Source organism: Lytechinus pictus, chromosome 7, assembly GCF_037042905.1.
Source record: "Lytechinus pictus isolate F3 Inbred chromosome 7, Lp3.0, whole genome shotgun sequence".
Lineage (NCBI taxonomy): Eukaryota > Metazoa > Echinodermata > Echinoidea > Temnopleuroida > Toxopneustidae > Lytechinus > Lytechinus pictus.
This window is the reverse complement of record NC_087251.1, coordinates 49,239,679-49,263,305: the sequence shown is the minus strand read 5'-3', so window position 1 is coordinate 49,263,305 and position 23,627 is coordinate 49,239,679. Positions and strand designations below refer to the sequence as shown.

The 23,627-nt window shown below is 35.1% G+C and overlaps 1 protein-coding gene across 3 annotated transcripts; it reads right to left on the bottom strand.

Moving 5' to 3' along the window:
• Window positions 1-6,350: 6,350 nt before the first annotated feature.
• LOC129264261 (homeobox protein Meis1-like) lies at window positions 6,351-14,913 on the bottom strand. Of its 3 annotated transcripts, none has more exons than XM_054902107.2 (5): window positions 14,272-14,913; window positions 13,738-13,982; window positions 12,752-12,902; window positions 10,754-10,804; window positions 6,351-9,611 (listed from the first exon to the last, which is right to left on the bottom strand). In XM_054902107.2, exons 1-5 carry the CDS (start codon window positions 14,281-14,283, stop codon window positions 9,540-9,542), a joined length of 531 nt encoding a protein of 176 aa, XP_054758082.1. In that variant the 5' UTR covers window positions 14,284-14,913; the 3' UTR covers window positions 6,351-9,539. The 3 variants fall into 3 exon arrangements, with proteins under 3 accessions (XP_054758082.1, XP_054758083.1, XP_063959071.1); XM_054902108.2 differs by having other exon boundaries at window positions 12,761-12,902; XM_064103001.1 differs by lacking the exon at window positions 14,272-14,913 and adding an exon at window positions 14,067-14,154 and having other exon boundaries at window positions 6,368-9,611.
• Window positions 14,914-23,627: the final 8,714 nt, after the last annotated feature.

Here is a 23,627-nt window from a genome sequence, read left to right as displayed (position 1 = left end):
GTCATTCCTATGCCTCCTCTTTTAACACTCTTCGAAAATGGTTTTTACTTTACAGAGGTGAAATACTGAACACATTATGTTTAAATTAACTACGAAACATCAGAAAATTATTGAATATTAATATGAAAAAATGAATGTTTCCTTCAAAGATAAAGTGACACGTTAAGTCAATTTTAAAACTCGCTTCCCCATCTGTTTGAAATAAAAATGATTGCTAACTTCTGATACCCTCCTTTCCCCTTCTATCTTTATATAAACCCACTCAATGCCTCGAGGCAGAATACAATAGAATCCTTTGAAAATAGAGAAAGCTTAGAATCGTCCTATGCGAGCAAAAAACACAATACACCTTCTTTCCAAAAGAGGCATTCATAAAATGAGAGAAAGAAAAGAAAAAGCTGGTATCAAGTATGCTATGCCATTATGGCAGCGCCAAAACGCAAATGATCCAGAAAATCACAATGAAATACATGATATATATGAGTAAAGCCCGTGAAAACGCATTAGAAACCTCAAACTGGGTCTGCCTATTCTGACAGCTTGAAAAGAAAATGGGCATGCATGGAATAAGAGAAATAACTTATAAAGCGCCAATGGATGATAATACGAGAGTGGCGGAGGAGTTGTAGAATAGGGGATCAAAATCCATTTTTCAGATGAATTATGATTATCAAGGTGATAGGATGACACAGTAGGCTTTGGCAGCAGGATGATTGAACGATTTTTTTTTTTACAATTTGAAACTTCAACAACTGGTTTGGTTATGCTCCTCACCCATTCAAAGAAAAAAACCTCCCCTTGTTCCCTCTCTATTCTTCCTTGTTGCTGGTGCCATGTATGGAACGGGGAATATTGAAACTTTGTTCCACTCAAGCCGCAGAAACAGCGCATAGAGCATTAAAAGGCATCTAATGGTGGCAGGGAAAGGTCAAAGCCGCACAAAGACTCGCGTGAACCCGGTTCGAGGTTATGTCACTGCCTATGAAGGGGTTTGTAGGAGTCATTGACATAGCTGCAAAGAATAGATTGTCATATCACATGCTGCAACAAGTCACTCAGGATCCAAAAGAAGCCTTTTTTGCTTTTCTCTGCATTTTTTCGAGTTTTTACCCCTCCATTTTTTGCAGGGATTTTAACAGGCTTTAAACCACAACTGAACTTCAGCATCATCGCTATTTTTTGCTTGCGTGTGGTAAATTCATTCAGTGCTTACACAATTTCTGTTGTGCATACAGAATATGTATTTGACCCAATTGATAGCAGCTCAAAACCAGTTGGCAACAGGTCTGTTTGGGAATCAGCTTAAAAACCGAGAAATGTGTGCATACATAGTACTAATTTCATACACGTATTTCTGTTAATAGTATAGTAATAAATGATTTACATTTTCCCATGAAACCATCTTGTGAAAAATGAAAAGATTCACAGAGTGTATTCATGTTGCAAATGGACAATACAGACAGTTTCTTCAAGAATGGCATAAAACCATACTTTTCGATTACAACTTCATTTACAATTAGGTTACTTTTAATGATTAAATATATCTTTGCTTGAATAATTTGCAATTATCCAATTAAAGCATTGTGTTATGGATCTAAGATATATTCTACTTTATTTCCAGGCATTGATTTAATTTAATAAATAGCAAACAAAACTAAATCAGATCAAAATCACAAAAACATGAGGCAATTATCTTTCGATAGCAAATGGAGTTCACACAAGCAGATGAATTGTAAAACAAAATGCATCTAATAACAATATACCAATATCAAAATAACAAAAAATAAGTAATTGGAAGCCTCATTGTCATAACTACTATACAGAATATTTCTCAAGAAAAAACAAATCAACAGTTTACCACATCATTAAAGACCTACATGTATAACCCCATTAAAGCATCGGGTTAAGTGTTTTGTCATCAATGTTGTTTTGATATGGTGATATAATGATCCATGTTGGCTAAATGAGCTTCTACATAATTTTGGCAATCTCTCATCAAATATCGGATGTTATAGGTGTTGAGGCAGCTACAAGCAGGAAGCTTAGACAATATTTCCCATGAAAATATTGTTTACACTCATGTTCTACTTAAAGGATTTGGTTTCCTTGTAATGACGCAAATACAGATTATGCCATTTTTTAAGCTAACATGAGTTCAGACACCCCAATCTCATCTTCACTGTCCCCTTCCCGGTTACAATACAAGGGGGTGGATTAGTGACAAGGCCAGCATAAGTCCCCATCATGCACCCTCCTTATTTTTTCAACATCTTATTGATTTTCAAAATCAAATCATAACGTACTCATAATGTTTTTTTTACTAATAAATAAAATTAATAATAATTTCTCGTATCATGCCTGCCCAGATCTGCTAATGTACCCTTGCCTAAGCTCCAATGTTCAATTCAATACTAATGTACCCCTGGAAGTTAACCTATTACTGAATTTATAATTTGTTTATCTTCCCTCTTCCTTCAATAATTGGGGTACTTTCTCGATATAGTTGTGAGTCCCCCACCCCCACGCCCTCACCTATAAGAGAAGAAAATGTAACTACCCCACCCCAACTGTTTGTAATGCATGCATCCAAAAGCATGATGTTGTCAAACACGTCGTAAGCCTTCACCCATGTTGGCATGGAGCTATATACTAAGCGCATGCATGGCATATAGTGTGTAACATTATACTAGACGAGGCTTCCCCATCATCAATCAATATCAATGATTGTGAAGAGCAAAACACTTTAGAATTTTACTGCCCCAGATTCAAAATTAGTGCAAACACATAAAGATAAAAAAACAACATACTGTCTGGGTGGCAAAGAAGTGATTATATAGGCCTATGGGTATATGAGTATGTTTATCCTATCAACAATTTTCAAAATGTGGGATGTTCTGCATAAAAAAAGGATTAGAAAAACATAAAAACTACAAAGTAAGACACAAAATATATGTTAACAAAATGAGAGAAGAACTACGACAATGATCATTGATTCTTCACATATTGTTTGCCAATATAATGATATTTCTCAAACATCATAATTATTGTCGACATCATTACAGCGGATACACCATATCAAAGCAATTTCTCATGTTGAAATTACCAAGATGCAAGGGAAGAAGCACACTAGTTTTTAATAGCTATGTTGACTTTATAATCACAACAGACAGGGAAGCAAGCAACAGCTACTCCAACACCCCCCACCCTGAATTGACTTGCATAGGCTTGTTACAGCATAACTTCAATAGGTTATGCATTACAGAGCTAGTTGGCTTGCTAGCAGGCCTGTAAATATACTGTGTGGGTGAGGGGAGGTATGCATGTGACTGAGGAGAACTCTAGCAGGACTAGTACATTGACTGGCTCTGCTGCAGAGCAGCAGCAGCAGCTAGCAATCGAAAGTGATTTACAGAGGTGGGCATATGGCCATGATATTGTACACCATAGGCCTGCGTTTCTGCACCCCCTGTATATTCTGAACATGTCCACAACACATGTACACTGCCAGATAGGGACAGTCTGATGCAAATGCTAACGTGTGCAGCGTTGATTTTTGTCAAACTTCTATCATGTTCAAAGGTCTACTGTTGAAAAACACTTTAAATTGCTTATCATAAGTAAAACTCTTTTGTCTTCTTCTTCATTCAAGATGAACTCTATCAATAGCATGTATAGGGTTGCAGGAAAAATATTGCCTTAGCAATCAATTGCAAATTTCTGTACAATTGATATTGATATATCAACGTTAGCTTTAGCAACTACTTTACACTTCATGTTGCAAGAAGAAGATCAGCAATTAATTACAAGTAAATATTGTGATTGATTTGGGGATTCAAAATAAAATTATAATTGATCACATATGTTTCTTGCAACACCCATAAGGAATTTAACAAATAGGACCATCCATTTACTATAAATCATTCAAATTTACTCTGATTAACATTTGAAAGTTATCCACTTTGTGGGAAATTTCAGCCATCAAGTAAGAAAGTGCCATTTTCATAGGGCATTACTTGACTTGCATAAGAAATAAAAAGAAATTGTGCCAAAAAATGAATATATGTTGCAAATCAAAACTGATGTAGCACTTAGGACCTACTTACATCAATAATGAAGGGTATTAATGTAATTATCAACACAATGTTATGGTCATGTCATAGAATTAATGTTGTAAGAAACATGAAATTTACATTATAGACATTGTTTTAAAATAATTGCTCTCTTCAAAAACTTCAATCTGTAATCAAAATCAAAAAGTTATAAGAAGTAGTAAATATATCAGTCTTTCTAAAATCATAAAACACTTTATTAACAATGAATAACCTACATCAAATCCATTAGAAGGTAAGCAATGGTAAAATACTAGATAATATTTCAAACAAATCTAAATATCAATTCAAGGATATCAACATGTGTCCCTTATATAAAAAGAATAAATTGATTGAACATATGTATTTTTTAAATCTTTGGCAAGGTTAAACTTGGCATCAAAAGTCAGTTAATGGATGTGAAAATTTAAACATTATTGATATTTTTGTGTGAATTTTGAAGGAAAAAAATGAAACAAAAATATTGTCCTCAAATATATAAGTTTATATACATATGTAAATATATATATATATATATACTTATATGTCCTTTGCAGTATTCACAATTGAAATCTGTTTGAAGAGAATGAAGATGGAATTCCTAAAGTAAATTTTTTTTCTTCTATATATGGATAATGGAAAATTAAATAAAGCATTCATTTGCAAGAGATGCTTGGTATAAATTTATAACTACATAGCCAATGAACTAATCACAATAAAAAAAAAAACTAATCATAAATGGGACTTTTAAAAAATAGTAGAGCTATGAGTTAAACTCAATTATCTTACACCATGCTTTAAGAAAACTGTCCTGAGTGAGTGTTATATTTATATCTCAATGCATGACAGTGTCTTGCTTCGGTTATGCAAGTTTTGTACATTGAATGTCGCTGGCAGATTATATTAAACCTGAACATAAAATATATCCAATTCAGCACAAGAGAGGAGGGGGGTCTTAATTTTTCATGCATAACCAGTTTTGTTTATATTTATAAACATGCTCTAGATTTTCTTCCCCACAACTCGGGTCTTTGCCTGTGTATAGTGGCTTACTCAGAAACAGAGACAAGAGCAGCGCTTTGGGGAAATTGAAAACAGCAGTGATTGCCGGGACTCGAGCCATGCGAGGTGATCTGCCTAATGTCGAAGATTACCGGCGCAACAAGCCACACAAAGGAATCAGGTATTGATAGCCATGGTACACTGTATACTGCACAACACCCTCGATAGAAGAGAACTCCCAATTATTTGGGATTATTCTTGGGCAATATCGGACAGCTAGACACCAAAACTTACTCATCGCTTAGCATTTTACCAAAAGCGACCACAATTATTTCTGGCCAGTTTGTCTCCTTTTCATTCATTTCAGGGGATATGTGGTTGCTGCAATGTCCTTGAGCATCCTATGGAATGTATTCTTTTTTTACAGTCTTCTTCATTTTTACTCCTAAATATTGACGATTTTTCTTTCTCAGTTGAATTTATTCTCCATCTTTCTACACAACTCTTTGTGATAATTTTTGCACAGTAATACAATACAAAGATTCTTCAAAATTTAGCTTAGACAAATTGTTAATTGCATTTAAGCCATTTAGTTAACATAATTCCAAATTCAAATTAAAAAATAAAAACATGTCAAGCATGAGATATAAGAATGATAGCTGACAAATATGACAAAATTCAGTTAGGAAATCATTGAAGTTAAGTCCTTAAACTCATGAATGATTAATTGATGTTATTTCTTTAACAAATATAATTTCACAAAAAGAATTTACATTATATAATTTCTGTATAAAATAATTTGCGAATGGCTGTTAAATCTTCTTCAGTTGATGACTTTATTAAATCCATTCTCATTTCTGGCAAATATAATTTGACTAAAAGAAATAATTTATCTTTATAAGTCTTTTTATAAAGACTTGTAAAGAACATTAGATCCAATCCCATTTTCATCTAAACTTCATTTAAGAAAACAAATAGCACATATCTTTTTTTTTAATGTAAGACTGAGAGGGTGTTGGAAGAAAATATTTGCAATCAATTACAAATATTCTATTGCAATTTTACAAGTGATAGATAAATTTCAGTTGTAGCAAATCAGATTACACTCCTTGTTTCAAGGAGCAGACTACCAATCACTAATTTGCAATCAATTGCCAGACATATGATTGATTCAGGGACACAAAATAGACTTGCAATTGATCACAAGTTTCTTACAACACCCCATTAGTTAGAACCTACAACTTTCTCAAGTTTTTTTTTATAGTTCTTGTTTTGTTGCTATCATAATAAGATTTATTATTAGTAGACACCTACAGAAAAATTGTAAATTGTGAATACATGGATCAGATTACTACAAAAGAGAGAGGCAGAGAGAAAAGGTCACATGTCATAAATATCATTCAGAATTGTCTCATGTTCCCCAAGTTTTGAAAACCAGCAACAATTATTCAAATTGACCTGAAGCATATGGTCTGCATAATATATATTATTTGTTTACGATCCCTTTTAACCCTGAAAATTATAGGTTCTTCCCTTGCAGACTTCCGATAATGTTCCATGGAAAACTTGTTACACATGTCTAATTTCAATCTCTATGTGTATACCTTGTCGATTTTAAAACGCGGAGAATGGAGTTGGAGAAATAGAAACTATTCATGTTTCCGTTAATTACTATCTTAAGCCAGACATGGGGGATCGTAGCCACCCTTGGTTTATACACCCCCAGTCCAAGATCTCAGCATTGGTGTTCCTCCCTGCTTTTTCTTCACTCCCTTCCCAATTTTTATGACATTATCAGTATTCTCAATTAGGGGCTAACTGACTGCACGCTGACAGAGGTAGATTCGTAAAATTCAAGCAGACATTTCAGGATTTTCCATATCACTGGATCTAATGAAATCAAGGCGAGAATGTGATTCTTGGTACTTGTCGTTTTTATTTCACTGGGGAGATCCACCATAAGGGGGAACAAGTGGAGATGGAAATTAAATTGGGCAGAATTTGGTATGATTGTTATTAAACCATTACATGTTAAAATCCCAGAAGATATACATTTTTGTTTAGAAATCGCTGCACAGCCAATCCATTCTCAATGCTCTTTCCCCACGGTGAGTGCATATACATGTATCTTGTACAGATATCACAAATCAAATACTGTACAAAAAGAGGTAGGGTTCTTGCATCTTAATCTTCAGTGTATATGACCTGTACATGGAAGATAACTGTTGAAGCAATTTCTACAATTATGCCACAATTTTTTTTCTCTCTGTTGACATCTTCTATGGTTTATTTTTGTACCATCACTCCCTTATTATGATTTAATTTGTCACTCAATTCTGAGGAATACTAGAGGTCGTCATGATAAGAAACGGATTGCCTTCAAAATGACCTTTTGATCATCTTGAGATGATGTTGTATGACTTTTTCATGAAAATGAACAAAACATCTTTACAAATCAGAACAATAAAAAGTTTCTTAAAAAGCCATTTAATAAACATCCACAGGCAAGTTTTCCCCTCATCCATAACAGAAGTTAAATGTACTTCATTCTGATATTTTAAAGAAAATTCTAAACCATTTTCAAGAGCTGCCCACCCCAATTGAAAACAACCCTATTCTTTTATTTCTTTTTATCATATTTTCAAGCCTAAAATCCTATTTGTATTTCAAGTTTTGAAAAAACATACAAAAACTATCATTCTTAAGTTTAAAAATCCTATTTCAAAGGGAAAATCACATTCAGTCTCACCATCCTCTTTAATAAAAATCCTACCTAATAGGAAAAAATTCTACCATTTGGCAGCTCTGAAAATCTAATTGATAATAATACTTTCACAGGAAATCGGTATTTCACATAGGCCTACATGTAATTACAAAAAATTCATAAAATAAAAAATATAAATATCAAATCACATTTTCAAAATGAGAAAAACAATTTTATGAATAGAAAAAATACATGGAAAATATATATAAATTGAAATTCTTGTGAATACATCTTGGAAACGTCCAATAAATGATAATAAGGAAGTATTTGATTTATGTTTATTACATCATGAGTTTGGCATACATTTATAAATATGCAGATTGAAATCAGGTATCAACCATATCATTCTACAAAGTTATTCGGCATTATATTCCCAGGTAGAATTAAAAGTTTGATGTTATTCAAATTGGCAAATGAAAAAGAAAATCTGAACTAATATAGGCTGCCAATGCTTGACTGCCAACAAGCATCCACTTTCTCTTTGTCCAAGATAAGAGGGGTTTTATTTTACAATTTTCCTGACTCCAACTCACAAGACCATAAATTTCTCCTTGCCTCCAAAAGGAGGCCGAAATGAATAATTCCAATATTTCCATGACCAGAGCTTAAAAACAAAAACAAAAAAACCAAAGAACTGAAACAAACTCTGGGAGGAAAGCGCCCATCAATGAGAGATGCATAAGATATCATGACATTTCAATTAAATAGGGATATAGACACAGATCTGTGGTTTTGCAATTTTCTCTTCTCACAAGCAACTCAAACCCATCTCCAAAGCCTGCCAAACTCAATCTGATGTTTATTTCATTTCAATGCTTTTTTATTTTAAATTATACCTTCATTTGCCATGATTGTGAGATGGTTATATGCATTATTTTGTACAAATTTATATACATTTTTCATTAGAGAAGATACAAGGTTTATTTAACAAGAATTGTAAATCCACGGCAATACAGCATGCAGACAGGACAAGCTCATCCATGATTATGGATTATTATTTGATATGATATACATATATATTTGGGGGGGGGCTGGGGAGGTTCATTGCAGCCTTATAGAAGTGGAGTTGATATCTCATAAAGAATTTAATGATTTCAACTTAAGCCAATCAAGATATCCTCTTTTTTATCTAAAAAATAAAAAACTAATAGTCTGATGGTCTGTAAAAATCAAAGGGCAAAGATCACATTTGCCTATAATTCTTTCCATTCATTAATGATAAAAACTTTTCAAAAATATTTTATATGATACAAAAGTATACACTTCAATAATAGATTTTCATAATAATACAAATATCTTAAGTAGTTTTCGACCATGCAACAAAAAGTCATAGACGATACAAACTAGTCATGGTTCATTTCACACTGTACAATTAAAGAATTGTAATTTCTGAACTCCTGAGCAATAATAAATTATTATAGTAATACAAATATCTTTAGTCTTAAAGCATGCAACGAAAAGGTTAAATCACATATACCGTACAGATTAACTGGATTCATTTAACATTGTAGTATCGCAAAAGAACTGTTATATCTGAACTCCTGAACAATAATAGAATATTAAAGTACACGTAATATTTACAAATATTATTAAGTATTCTCGAGACATGCAGCAAAAAGTATAAATCTAATCAACTGTACAAGTTAATTATGGTTCATTCAACATGGTGAAGTTGCTATGGATTATTACAAATATGTTTTTCTTACCTTTTCTAGCTCCAGAAGGTGAAATCTTAATACTTGAATGGCTTGGATCATCTGATGATAACATGGAAGTAAAAAAGAAGCAGTCAATCCTGATTAAATCTTCAGTCTTTAGTAAAACTTAAATAGACTTTAGAAAATTAATGTAATTTCAATTTGCATGAATAATCACATAAAAGAAAATAAGAAATCATCCCTTTCACAAGTTTTACCAGTTAAAAACAGCATATATCACAAATGATCATAACAATATTCTGTAGTCAACAAATCAATACAGGTGTGATCTATAAGAGAATATCACAGATCAGGATAAATTACAAATATGATTAGAGTAAAAATATACACAAGAATTAAAAAAATAATATTGCTTTATATTGGTAAATCTATAAGGTCTTACTTTACCAATTCCTTGAATTGATCAATTGATAAATCATAAATGAATTAGAACTTAAGGGCTTGTCTTGAAAATTCACTTATAATCCATTACATTTAAAGCCATAGGTCTCTTTTTTAATGAATTTGGAAATAAATACTTGGATTGACTTAAATTGAAATGAATATGTAAAATCACAGCTATAATACTTAGCTTTGATAGCTGATAAAAATGACACACAAATAACCCGTGATACAAGGCCATTTCAATTTTACTGCCCTCCTTCCACCAAAACAATAATGAAAAATATCAGAAAGCATTTGTATACATTATTCAAATAAGTTTATTTTAGAATTGGGTGAAAGCAACTGTCCCTAAAATGTAAACAAATAACATTCCTGAAAACATTAGCATTATGCTTACAATGTAAATGTATATACTGTGGCTTGAATCCACAAGCACTCCTTATAAAAGAACCTTTATAATTACTGAATGTAAACTACATCAAATACAAGAGTATATAATGCACCAACCTCAATCATTGTTATTCTTTTGTCATTTCCATAATTTTCTCAAACTTCCTTCTTATAATCCTCATCTTCGTCTCATAGAAAAAAATGAAACCTGGAATTCAGCTTTGTTTCATAATCAAATTGTTTCATGATTAGGCCTACATTGCAAGAATTTTCTATGAATTGAAGAAGAATCTATCAAGTTCAATGTTCTCAAACCTGTAGGAATTAATTACTACCATTAAGTCTATTTTATGATTAGGACACCCTGGGGAGAAGTGATGAAATTATATTATATCCACTTTACTCACCAAACTATCCAGTTCCTCATTACTGGAAAAGTACTGTTTATCCGCCCTTGCCTAGCAAATATCGACAAACAAAAAAGGGAATGGCAAATATTATATCAACCAGATTATCACAAAAGATTACAAACAACAAAGAATAAAGATTTGATGCTCATTATCTTTGAGTTTGAATCTGGCTGCATTGTATAGTCAGTGTCTTGGAGTTGATATGCTACCAAAATGTTTGTGGTACTAGTCTATGTATGTAGCCATAGAAGCTCTGTACAGATGCAAGGCATTATGATGAAAATGCACACAGCTAGTAAATAATTTATTGCAGCAAGGGTCGTACTGCCAAAAATGGTTGTGTCATCTATTCATCAAACAATTAGAACACGTTTGACAAAGACATTTAAGTCTTAATTCAAGTTCTGCAACTTATTCATACATGTGTGCTACGATTCTTTTCTCTTATATTGTGGTTAATCGTTTTTATTTTCAATTTTTAATTCATTCAACTCAATTCTATCATCATCATGTACTGTGATGAATATTTATCTTATTGTAGCAATAATACTTTGAAATACATCAGAGCATAATTTTTGATAAAATATTTTCAATACCTGGTAATTAAACATGTTTCTATCTAGCTGCAAGAATTCAAAGATTCACAGGGTTAAGGCATGCATAATTTGGGACATTACAAAATTTTGATACCATAATGCAATCACACTAACACATTTTCTTAAAAGGCATTACATACTCGTGCGAATTATGTTTCAATAACTTCTTTACAGCAAGGAGAGGGTATAGAACATCCAATTAAATAACAAATCACTTTGTAAATATATCTGGGGCTTTTTCAATACTTAAATCAGGAATTTATCTGGGCAAATTGAGCTTCTGGCAAGGGACAATATGTTTCACTCTACTGCTTCTAAACTAAAATAACATCATCTAGGATGAACTGAAACCAATCAACAATACCTTGTGCTCAAATAAAATTCCAGAGATTGTAACATGAAATAGGGAAAATGGAACAGAGGTTTAAACTATATAAAATGGGAATGTTTGAAAGAGATACAGGGGAGAGTGGCGCTTGTTTTCAGTGTATCATCAAAATTGCCTTGGTAACTGAGATTCCCTTCTTGATTGAAGACATTGGAAAGCATTTGACAAAAGCCAGAAGAGATGGGCTGGATTACAGAAATATCATGCCACTGCCATTTTCTAGCCGACCAAACGGCTTAAAGCTCATATCACCGGTCATTCTGTCAATCAGACGAGTGAATTGAAATGGCACAGGCGCAATAAATAGCAGCACATGCAACAGAAATGGGCCTTTGCCTCATCATGCAATTGGATTCATCGTGGGGCTGCATAGGATGTGGATGTTTTTTAAAATTCAATAAGATGTTACTACATTAAATTGGGAAAACAGAGACAATTTGGAAATACAGAAAGGAACTGCACATTGAACCAATATTGAGAAGTCAAAATTATACTGAACACTAACAAAACTGATCATATTATTTAGAAAAATAGACAATTTATGATAAAAGTTATCTATTCAAAAAGGGATAATTCAGATGATAATTTAATAACATCTGTGCCGAAAAAGATACATTTTGTTCTCTTTGTATAACATCAACAATAACTTTATAAACCCTTGCAAATCTGACTTTCTAATCCTGACAGGTATAACACAAAAGCTTGGGTCAGCACAGGCAAAATTATGAATGAATCATATTTAATAGCGAAGAATAAAGAAAATTCAAAATTCATGTTGTTTTGGTGTTGTTCCAGATAAAACGGGGCAGTTACAAGACTGGAGTTAAATTGGCCGGTAAACTGGTAGAAGTGGTAATACTGAGCATTCAAGCATCGGTTAGTAACTTTCAGTATTCAATCATCACAAAATCAACTAATGCAAAAATATATAGAAAGGTCTAGACATATACTTCACAGCTTCAAACAAGAGGAAACATAGATGAATTGTAAAAAAACCCGTTGCCTCTTCACCTCGTGTACCTGTTTCGCAAAAACGGCTATGTCTTCGTTGAACGACTCCGACGAGCACACATCGCCGCCCGCCACTCCGGGCTCTCTCGGGGTACATGTCGCTAGCTCGCACTTCTCGAATATTAGTGCGAGCAGTGGGAATAGCGGGTGCCTGTGGACAAAAATAAAACAACCATCTTCAGCTTACTTCATTGCCCCGTTTAGCGGATTTTCAGTGGCTTAGCATTCGGGGGAAATGAAAGTAAAATGTGGAAGATAGTTTGCATTTAGGAATATTTTAAGGCAGTGTTTTGATTAGGAAACACAGCCTACTTAAATCCGAAAGCTCCCCCCGATTTCCCCCAAACCATAGGGATTTACTCTTTACCCGTCGAACTGCCGTATCTTATGACAAACTCGAATTCGGTTTACCAATAACGAGTAATTCCGTGAGCTATTTTGACTCATTCTTCGAAGAAATTAAAAGGATTATTACCAACCATACAATCTTATTTCAGGATGGAAGGATGCATTTGTAAAGATAATTGAATATTTGAAAATGATTCAGGCCAGATAATGCGTGGAAGAGGTGCATGTTGTGAAACTCTTTCCGAAAAAAATCAATTTCACGATGCGCTCCAACGCAACCTGTCGCCCATTTTATGAAGTTTTCCGGTGGGGCAGGACGGCGCTAATTTCAATATAACTGTATTATCTAGACAAAGGCAATGCGGTATAAGGTATGTTTATAACTGTTTGGGGTAAAGCAAGAGTTACACGTGTTTTCGTGAGTATCAACATGATAAAATAAATCTTTGTTTTCCACATTCAAAATCAACAATTGTCAACCGAAACTTCTCCGGTAGCGATATTGCATCTAGCAGGAAGTAATGAAAACCAATCCCAACAGATTTTTTTTTTCTTCCTTTCGAGAGTGGTGAAGGGGGAATAATAAGGCTTTAAATTCTATTTTCTCGCTACATCAGATGGATAAAACAATGATGTACCCGTAAATTGCATCTTTGTCCCTTTTGTGAATATCTGTGACACTTTGCGTGACCGATGGAGTGATGACATTTGAAGGTGTATGTCCGGGGTAAAATTGTGGATGTGCGACTGAAGGTGCGTGGTTCATGTGAGGTTGAGCGTATGCTTGTGAGTAGTGAACGGCCGACCGAGGAGCATGGGCCTCGTACATGGAGGTAGACGAAGCATCTAAAGAACCATAGTGCGGCAAACCATCATCGTAACCCTGCAATGAAAAAGAAGAAAAGGCATAATTAATTTGAAAATTGAAGATATCTTTGTGGTAAATTTATCATTATTTGAAACTCACCGGTTTGGATCTTTAGAGAATGGGGGAGGAGTAAAGTTAGGAGAGCGCCAAAAAAAATATCAAGAGCAAAATGGGGACAAAAGTGGTAGCGACTCCAACAAAAAAAAAAAGGATGAAGAGAAGGATGACGGTATTGTAAATGTTACCAAGTCAGAAATGAAATATACACATTATTAACAATTAGAAAATGAAAATAAAAACACACCCTCTGTGCCATGTCGCAAATTTATCTTCGCTAACTCTTGATGAAAATATTTCGCTAAATTAGTCCAATAAATGTGTAGAGAAAATGATCCACAAATAAAAACAAAGTCCGAGACATCCAAGGATTTTCGTCGAGATGGAGTGTCACAAAACTACTAATGGTTATTCCTTGGCCTGTCAAATCCGGGGTTTTGACCGCTGCTACATATCACATCGGCAGGCCTGCAAGGTAGCAAGCTAGACGTGAAAAGTGGTCAGATTTTTTTCCTTCTTCGTCACACTTTCCCCTCCTCGGTATAAAGCTGGTTCGAGTAAAAGCATCCACACGACCCGGGGTCTCGCGAGCTGAACTAATGAATGGCTCGTTTCTCTCTGATGAACAGCACTTGCATGCAGCGGCCTACTTGATCGGGGAAACGAGAGGAGAAAGGAGTGAGAGAGAGAGGGGAAGAGAAAAAAAATGATTGGTGTCTCCCTCGCATTGAATATAACGGTAAGGTTAGTTTCAGCTTAGCCGGAGCTTAGCGGCGGGGTACTCTGAGCGTACCGTTCGCACGAATAAACGCTCTCCCAAAGATTACGAGTGTGGAAGGCTTTCTCCCCTTGCGCCCGTCAATCATACTGAGTTGCCATGACACTCTGTGACGGATCAGTGGATCTTCATTCGCATTGCTCAGAAATTACTGACACACAAAGGAGTTTTCCAGAGCTCGGATTCATCCATTCCACAGCCAAATTAATCCACGCCTGGGATTTCTTATTAAATTTTAACGCGATTATTAATTCTGCTCGCGCAACACGAAGCACTTTCGCCGAATGGAAAGGGAAAATTATCTTCCATTTCAAAAGATGTACAACCATAATACACATCTTAATGTTATTTCATTGGATAATAGTTCACACATCAATTGAATCGTGATCCGAGATTCTAACACTCTAACTAGGAACTTTTTCAAGGTAAGCGACCCCAGAATATTTTCTGCAAGCTTACAAAGCTAGATAATGCCTATATGCATGGGATGTGTGAATATCAGAAGCAAAAATATTTCAATTTCCTTATTTTTGTTTTATTTTATTTATTTGGGGGGTCTCTCTCTTTCTAAGTTTTTTCCGTTATCAGACTTTTTTATTATATGCGATCTTATAAATGGATATATTCCGGGGATAGCGCTTAGCCGCGAAGGAGGATAATGTTATGGACCTTCATGGATTCAGCATTGTCCAATTAGTGGGGGGGGGGGGGGGCAGAAAGAAATTTCATTCATATTCCCGATCGGAAAAGCCAAAAGCTATCGGATTTTATTGGGGTAAAATAAAGCGACCGCGATACATTCTAAGCACTCTTTATCATGAACATGGTGTATAGCTTAAAAATGTGAGAGCAAATTGCGAGCTGAAATTATTCATTTACTTACGTGAAAATGAACACTCTGAATCAAGAGCGAGCTGAGATGTTTCAGAGTAAACATCTTACTTAAAATAATGAGATTGAAGCGTCAGATGAATTTCTTTTTATATTCTAAATATATAAACGCGCAATTTTATTTTCTTGTAATCTTGAACAGGGGAAAGTGCATATCTCATTAAGCAAAATAACTATGCATTTAGCATGTTAAGCACGAAATGCGAGTTGAAACAGGCCTAAAATATTGGCTTAAATATTTCATGCGCCATGTTATCCTCATGATAAAGATGTACCTCATTATACATAACAGGCAATGCGAGCGCGAAGCGCGAACTGAAATATTTGAATTTGTGTGATTTGAATTATTTAAATTTGTATTATCTCTTTCCCCCTTTCCATCCCTTTCTTCTTTTGTCTTGCTTGTCTTATTTTTCCGTTTACCCCATTTTCTCACTGCTACAGAGGGGTGGGGTGCCGTGACGGTTCGGCCCCTTCTCCTTGATCCGCCTGTGGTATATAATATATACATTACATAGGCCTACGTGTAATGCAGGCCTATATAATGTAGAGAGAAAAAAAATGATGAATTTTCTTAACAATTGATAAAGGCCAAAGCGTAAAACGTCCACCCTCATAATTACGTGACATGGATGATCAAGTTCAATGTAAATATGTTCTGGTTTTAGACAGTGGGGGCGTCACATGAGGGGGGGGGCGCCCATAATGTGATTTGCAAGTAGAGGAGGGGGTAAAGAAGGGGGAACAAAGAGAAAGAAGAAAGTATTTCAACTATCATGACTATAGGTCTAATGATCCAATTGAAAAAGTAACATTTTTCATAATCGTCTTGCCCTTATTAAAACACCCTTTCCTCATACTCCTGCTTAATCACAAATACACAGTGTATGATGAAAACTGCCACTGCTTATGAAAGCCACTGGAAAATACTTAAAGATGGAGATCCCTTTTTGGCGAAATATGTCCTCTTTTGACTTTTTTGCAATATCTTTTTTTTTTTTTGGGGGGGGGGGGCAACAGATCGCATGTAAAAGTTTTCGAGATTGATATGCATTATGATATACCCTTTTTGTCTCGCCCACCAGAGGTGAAGGCGAGACTTTATTAGGGATCCAAAAGTCGTCCGTCGTCCGTCCGTCACAAACCTTATGACACATAACTCCGCAACCGTAAGTAACTTTTCAACCAAACTTGGATGGTAGATGAACTTGGGGGACCTGCATGTTATACCGAGGTTGTTTTACCTGACTGCTAAGAAAGCACGAATGCCTGTGAGCAAGCAACCAGGGGACCAACGGCTTAAGGTCCTCTCCGAGGGACCTGGTAATGAGGATAAATGCCTTACCAAAGGGCACTAGCGCACCACTTGGGAATCGAACCCGGGTCACCGGAATCCGAAACCCCCGCTCTACCGACTGAGCTATCGCGCCTCCCTAATATGCTGCCTTCGGAGGTCACATGGTAAGGTCAAAGGTCATTTACAGGTCAACGTTAAAGTTTACATGCAAGACTCTCTTATGACACCTAACTCCGCAACCGTAAGTCACTTTTCAACCAAAATTTGAATGGTAGAAGGACTTGGGAGACCTGCATGTTAGGCTGCAGTCGGAGGTCACATGGTAAGGTCAAAGGTCGTTTTCAGGTCAACGTTACAGTTTACATGCAAGACTCTCTTATGACACCTAACTCCGCAACCGTAAGTCACTTTTCAACCAAACTTGGATGGTAAATGGAATTGGGAGACTTGCACTTTATGCTGCAGTCGGAGGTCACATGGTAAGGTCAAAGGTCATTTTCAGGTCAACGTTAAAGGTTACATGCAAGACTATCTTATGATACCTAATTCCGCAACTGCAAGTCACTTTTCACCCAAACTTGGAGTATCGATGTAGTTCGGGACCTGCGTGTCATGCTGCAGTCGCAGATCACATAGTAAGGTCAAAGGTCATTTTCAGGTCAACGTTAATGTTTTCTTGCAATACTCTCTTATGACACATAACTCTGCAACCGTAAATCACTTTTCATTGTGTTAGTAGGTCACATGGTATGGTCAAAGTTCATTTTGAGGTCAACATTAAAGTTAACGTGCAAGACTCTTATGACAAGTGTTATTCCATCCCAGTAATTTCACAATGAACTTTCGATACAATTCTGTTGCAAGCCCTCGCAAATCACGATATTTCTGGTTATTTCATAAGTGGGCGAGACACAAAATCGCTTATGCCTTGTTTTATACTTCAAAACAATCGACATTAATATTTCTTACATATTTTGTTATTAGCTATTAGGCTCACGTATTTATACTGACATTTCATTGTACGAGAGACAGCGACGTAAATTAGCAATTTAATTTTTTTTCTGCAAGGTAAATCAGCCAATTCCTTCATGAAATTTTCTGTCTCTAATTTCTTGTTCTTTTGACAGTCTGTGATGTTCTCAAGGGAACATGACTTGGTCAGTTTATGAAGTGACGTAATACTTGAGAAAAATGGGGGTCGGACGTACAAAATGGTTGATCATTTTATGGAATTGACCTATATATATAATATATAGCAAATACGAAATAGTTAATCCAATCATGATCCAACTTTAAACGCTATAACATAAAACTCGGCAAACGCCAAACATTATTTTGTTCGCGAGCCCCTCCCGCTCGCCCGCACAAATATGTTTGGAGGCCTAAAATTACATAATGGTATTGGGAATATTTTTTTTTTTAATACATTGTTATGTCGTTCGGCAGTATATTGCAAGGCATTTTGTTGTCTCCATCTTTTAATTTTTATAAGCCATTTAGTGAAAAGAATAAGTGTTTAATATTTTTTAAAATAATGGTACAGGACCCTGATCATACATTTTTTCATAAATAATTCGAGTCAATGGCGTACAGAAGGGGGAGGGGCTTGGGGGCATAGACCCCAAACATTTTAAGACCAAGAAAAAAGGAAATGAAAGAAAAAGGGGTGAAATATGATATCATTTCCTGAATTCAATATCTAAATCTATCACAAAATTAGATTTTTGTATCAAAATTGTAAAATGTTTTGCTATATCCTTTCTTTTCAAGGAAATTTGTGTCGCTATACGTCTGCCCCCCCCCCCCCCAGAAATTTGTGGCTCATTACGCTACTGCCAGGTTTGATAAAATATTCAGATTTTTTCAGTAGATGTTTTACTTACACAACGTGGCCAGGATCGGGTCCAAGATTCACCAGGATACAAACGAAATTTTAAAAGCGGGGTGAGGGAGGGGGAAAAACAACTGACCGGCGTATTGTGGAAGGGATATTGTACCGAGAACCACAGGATGTAAGAAATATTTTAAACATTAATTTTGTATATGAAACTAGAGTTGGAGTCGTGCAAACCATGGACCTATTGCAAACGAAAAGGTCGATTTAGAATAGGTAGATGGAAACATCGGAGTGAGAATTGAAGAGCTCGTCTGTAATAAGCTCCAGGACTGATGCTTCCTACCCAAAGACATAATGAGTGAGCGTAGTGATCGAGCAAAAAGATTGCTATTTTCTCAAGTTAAATTTCGTATTTTAAACTTACTACCAGAGGTTGGTACCTTCTTGGTACAACCATTTGAGTTTGCCTCAACTCCATGGAACAACACGTAATTTATGCATTGTGTGAACAAGCGTATGGCAACTCATAAAAAATGACATATTTGTCTGCATATTATATCAGTAAAACTATATCGCAGTTTCAATCTCAATACCATACATTCCAGATGAAGAGCAGCGTAGCGACTGGACAAGAAAAACCGATATATTCCCACAATGTTATTATTTTTCAACTCACAGTTACTTAGTATCAGTAGCGAAACGAGCCAGAATATTTGTAAGGGGACCAGACATAGCGGGGTTTTTTTTTTGGGGGGGGGGGAAATATCGAACCACTTTTCCTTACAAAAATCGAAATTTGTGATGGACTTTGACATAATGTTCAGAAAAATATCCCATTTCACAAATTTCCTTCATTTTTTGGTCTCTTATTTTTTTCTTAGTCCTCAAGCTTTTTGGCCACCCCACCACCCCCCATCTTTACACCAGTGCTAGATATGAAATATGATGAAAAACCCTTATTTGTGCCAACCCGGCGTATGAAGAGGTCCATCCCAAACAACAAGCTATTTTTTTTGTAAAAAGCGAATTAGCATAACATTTGAATTTTAATTAAAGATGGACGTAAGATAAGTTTTCGCTTAATTTTACCATGTAGGTCCATGGTTTCACCAAATTTGTACGTATGATCATACATGGTCTTTATTTAAATAAGATATAGCCTGTGACGTTCCCCATTTAAAGTAGAATTACACAGTTGCAAAACACAAACTTCATTTTCAGGTAAACCGCATCTAACTTACAAAGGACACCAATGAATACACAGTCGCCGACTTTGGGTTCAACCAACATACGGCTATAATCAGTTTAGGCCACACAGCAAAAACTGTGGTGTTAACCGGTGTACATAGAGGACCACACCAGTTATTTTACACCGGTGTTAAATTGACAGTGTTAGTTTAACACCTACATGTGTTATTACAACACCTTTGGTTGTCACATCAACACCCTGTGGTGTTATGTTCAATCCCTAGGGTGTAATTTTAACACCTCAGGGTGTGGTCCTCTATTAACACCAACTGGTGTCAGTTTTAACACCTCAGTTTTTACAGTGCAGAGAAGCCTACTAAATGGATATCATTGATTGTGTACTGTGTTCATAATTCACATTACTTTGTAAGTTGTAACTTTTGTGTTTTATTATTACAGATTTACAGTTATTCCCAAGTAGGATGTTTCGTATAGGGATTTTTCTGTCGGAAAGAATGCCGTCAAGAAAGCCTGTGGAATATGTTTTATTCCAGGACGTGCGATGCTTATTCGCGATGATTTTGAACGAGAGTTGGAAGATTGTTGAAATGAGTTCATTATTTTCATTTTCATTCATTTCATTTATTTCATTTTCAATAAAATACAAATTAGGAAAATACAGTTTGGTCAAATGCAATAAACATGATCTTACCATCATTACACTTGAAATTGAAAAAAATATAATCAATAACAATAAAAGTATGACACTAAAAAAATGTTGAAATGGAAAGACTCTAAAATGCAAAGGCTTACAGTACTTGAGAAATATCGTTGAGATATTATGGAGTCAAATATTGTTGGTTTTGTTTACTGTTTTTATTATTATAACATAAACAATGTGGAGCGTTGTGGCCCAGTGGATTAGTCTTCGGACTTTGAAACAGAGGGTCGTGGGTTCGAATCCCAGCCATGGCGTAATTTCCTTCAGCAAGAAATTTATCCACACTGTGCTGCACTCAACCCAGGTGAGATGAATGGGTACCCGGTAGGAAGAAATTCCTTGAATGCTTTGAGCGCCTAGGCAGCCCAGCTAAAGCCGGGGTAATAATAATAGCAGGGCCCGCTGGGAGAACAGTTTTCGGAACTGAAGCGGCTTCCCTGGGTAAATATACCTGTATTATTATTATTATTAATAAAAGCCTATCGCTACAGAGGATCATATAATAAGGTCGTATGTTTTTGTTTTAGGTCTGCTTGAAATTACCAAAATACTTAATTTACTATTTTATGCCTTACGGTTCCTTTCCATAACTCTATAATAGTGATCCGTTTCAATATCCCCGCTCAGAACTAACTTTAGATAAAATGTAATTAAAAAAACAGTCACGTGAAATATATCGTAACTTTTTCTTTCATAATAATATTGCGTTTTAAAACGAATGTGTATTAGTGATATAAATAATAAAAACACATATCATAATGATATAATAAGATTATTTTGACTGGCGCATAATTCATTTTTGAATGAGAGCGCCGTTAAAAACCAATCAACAACTACAACATGCTTCAGTTTTACATCTAAATAAAAATTGTAAAATAAATTCATCCTTTGAGTTGGTATCAACATATAAATTCTTTATGAACATGAAAGTCTATATCATGCACAGTATGCATCGCAAGTCTGTTCATAGAGACCACGGTCTGCTTTAGTTTTAGCTCCATGGAAAGACGGTATCATTGGCGGCGGAAGCCAAACATTTAGTGGGGGTCCACCTGAAATTGGGGATGGACACAGGTAAAAAATTGGACAAGCAAAAAAAAAAAAAAAAGTTATCAACAAAAATCAATTTAGGGAGGACAGCCCCCCCCCCCCCCCCCCGCTTCCGCCGCCTATGGACGGTATGTATCACTTCGAGGACTCCAAATTTTGGCCAGAGGGTGTTTCTTCGGTGTCATGAATACCGCCCTCTCGCGTTTGTAGATTTATTAACCATACGCATGCATCTTATAATTCGTCGGCGAACTTTGTATTTCAAATTTATTTTAAGGCCCTGTCTTGAATGTTCACCAACTAATTTTAGGTTGTTAAGTGTTTTTTTTTTTAATTCAGAAAGTCCATCCTCATACTTCCAATGAAAATTGTGTCCCTGCCTCCAGTGCTCTTCCATTTGCGTACGGTGGGGAGGGACTTGGGGGGCCAAGGACCCCCCCCCCTAAAAAAAAAATTCAAGACCAAGGAAAAAAATGAGAAAGGGAAGAAAAGGAAATAGAAAAAGGTGAAATATGTTACTGTAGTCTGATCATAATGTCAAAATCTATCACAAAATCAGATGTTTCTATTAAATAAGTAAAAAACTTTGCTCGCTCGTAACATTCCAGAAACTTTGGTCATTACGCCACTAATCTGTTCCCGTTATAAGTTTCCCCATTCAATGGAGTATCATGGTGTGCAACGTGATGTAAAAATATCATTACAAATTTTCTAAGATAAAAAAGACATGCTATGAATTATTTAGTGTTCAGTGGTAGATATTTATGATTTGTATTTAATAACTTGATTTCATGTAACCTAGTATGATTTTAACTAATTATTTAATGTAGCTAGCATTATGCTCATGTTATGGAGAATATACAATTTCGTCTCGATTTTTTTAATAGTTATATTATAGTTATTGGTGTGAAAGAAAATACTAAAACATCTTTGAAAACAAATAATTTAATGATATTTTCACATTCTTTATTCCTTCATGCATAGTTCTTTATTTTCCCTTCTTCATCACCCCTTTTTTTCTATTGGATCTTGTATTGTTTTCTTTTTCTTCTTATTTTCTTTTTAATCTTGTTCTCCTTACTCCCTTCTTATTCTTTTCGTTCAGTTTCTCGTGCTTCTCCTCCTCTTTTCACCATTACCATAACTATCATCATCATCATCATCATCATCACCACCATCATCATCATCATCATCACCATCATCATTATCATCATCATCATCATCATCATCATCATTATCATCATCATCATCATCATCATCATCATTATCATCATCATTATCATCATCATCATCATCATCATCACCATCATCATTATCATCATCACCATCATCATTATCATCATCATCGCAGCTATTGTTATCTCCGTAGTCAGTATCGTCGCCTTTGATCAGAAGAAAGGGAGGATGAGAAGAAGAAGAACAAAAAGAAAAAGAAGCAGAAGAAGAAGAAAAAGAAAGAAGAAGAAGAAGAAATATGCATACCAGTGTAACTCTGAAAATATCAATCTTCCTTTATCCTCAATTCTTTCAAAACAAATCAGTCAAAAAAAGGGTCAGCTGGGTGCAACTGTTATTTTAGTCATATTTGACTATTTTCTAGTCGTATTTTACTAGAACAGTTATTTTTCTGACTAGAATATATGTCAGAAATGTGATAATCAGTGATTGTCATATCATTTGCACCCAGCTGACAACTGGTCTAGTCAATTTGACTGATTCGTTTTAAGAGTGTAGTCATTGAATTTTCATTTAGAAATATAATATATGAAACATACATAAAGCTGGCTGAAATTTCATCACATTGAACAAAATATGGCTCATCCCCAGTCAAAACTATGCAT

What these genes read in the sequence shown, in the direction of transcription:
- LOC129264261 (XM_054902107.2), bottom strand. An exon ending in GACAAAGATGCAATTTACGG is followed by an intron (nt 12,903 to 13,737) that starts GTACATCATTGT and finishes TTTTGTCCACAG; the next exon opens with GCACCCGCTATTCCCACTGC. An exon ending in ATGAGGAACTGGATAGTTTG is followed by an intron (nt 9,612 to 10,753) that starts GTGAGTAAAGTG and finishes TGTTATCATCAG; the next exon opens with ATGATCCAAGCCATTCAAGT.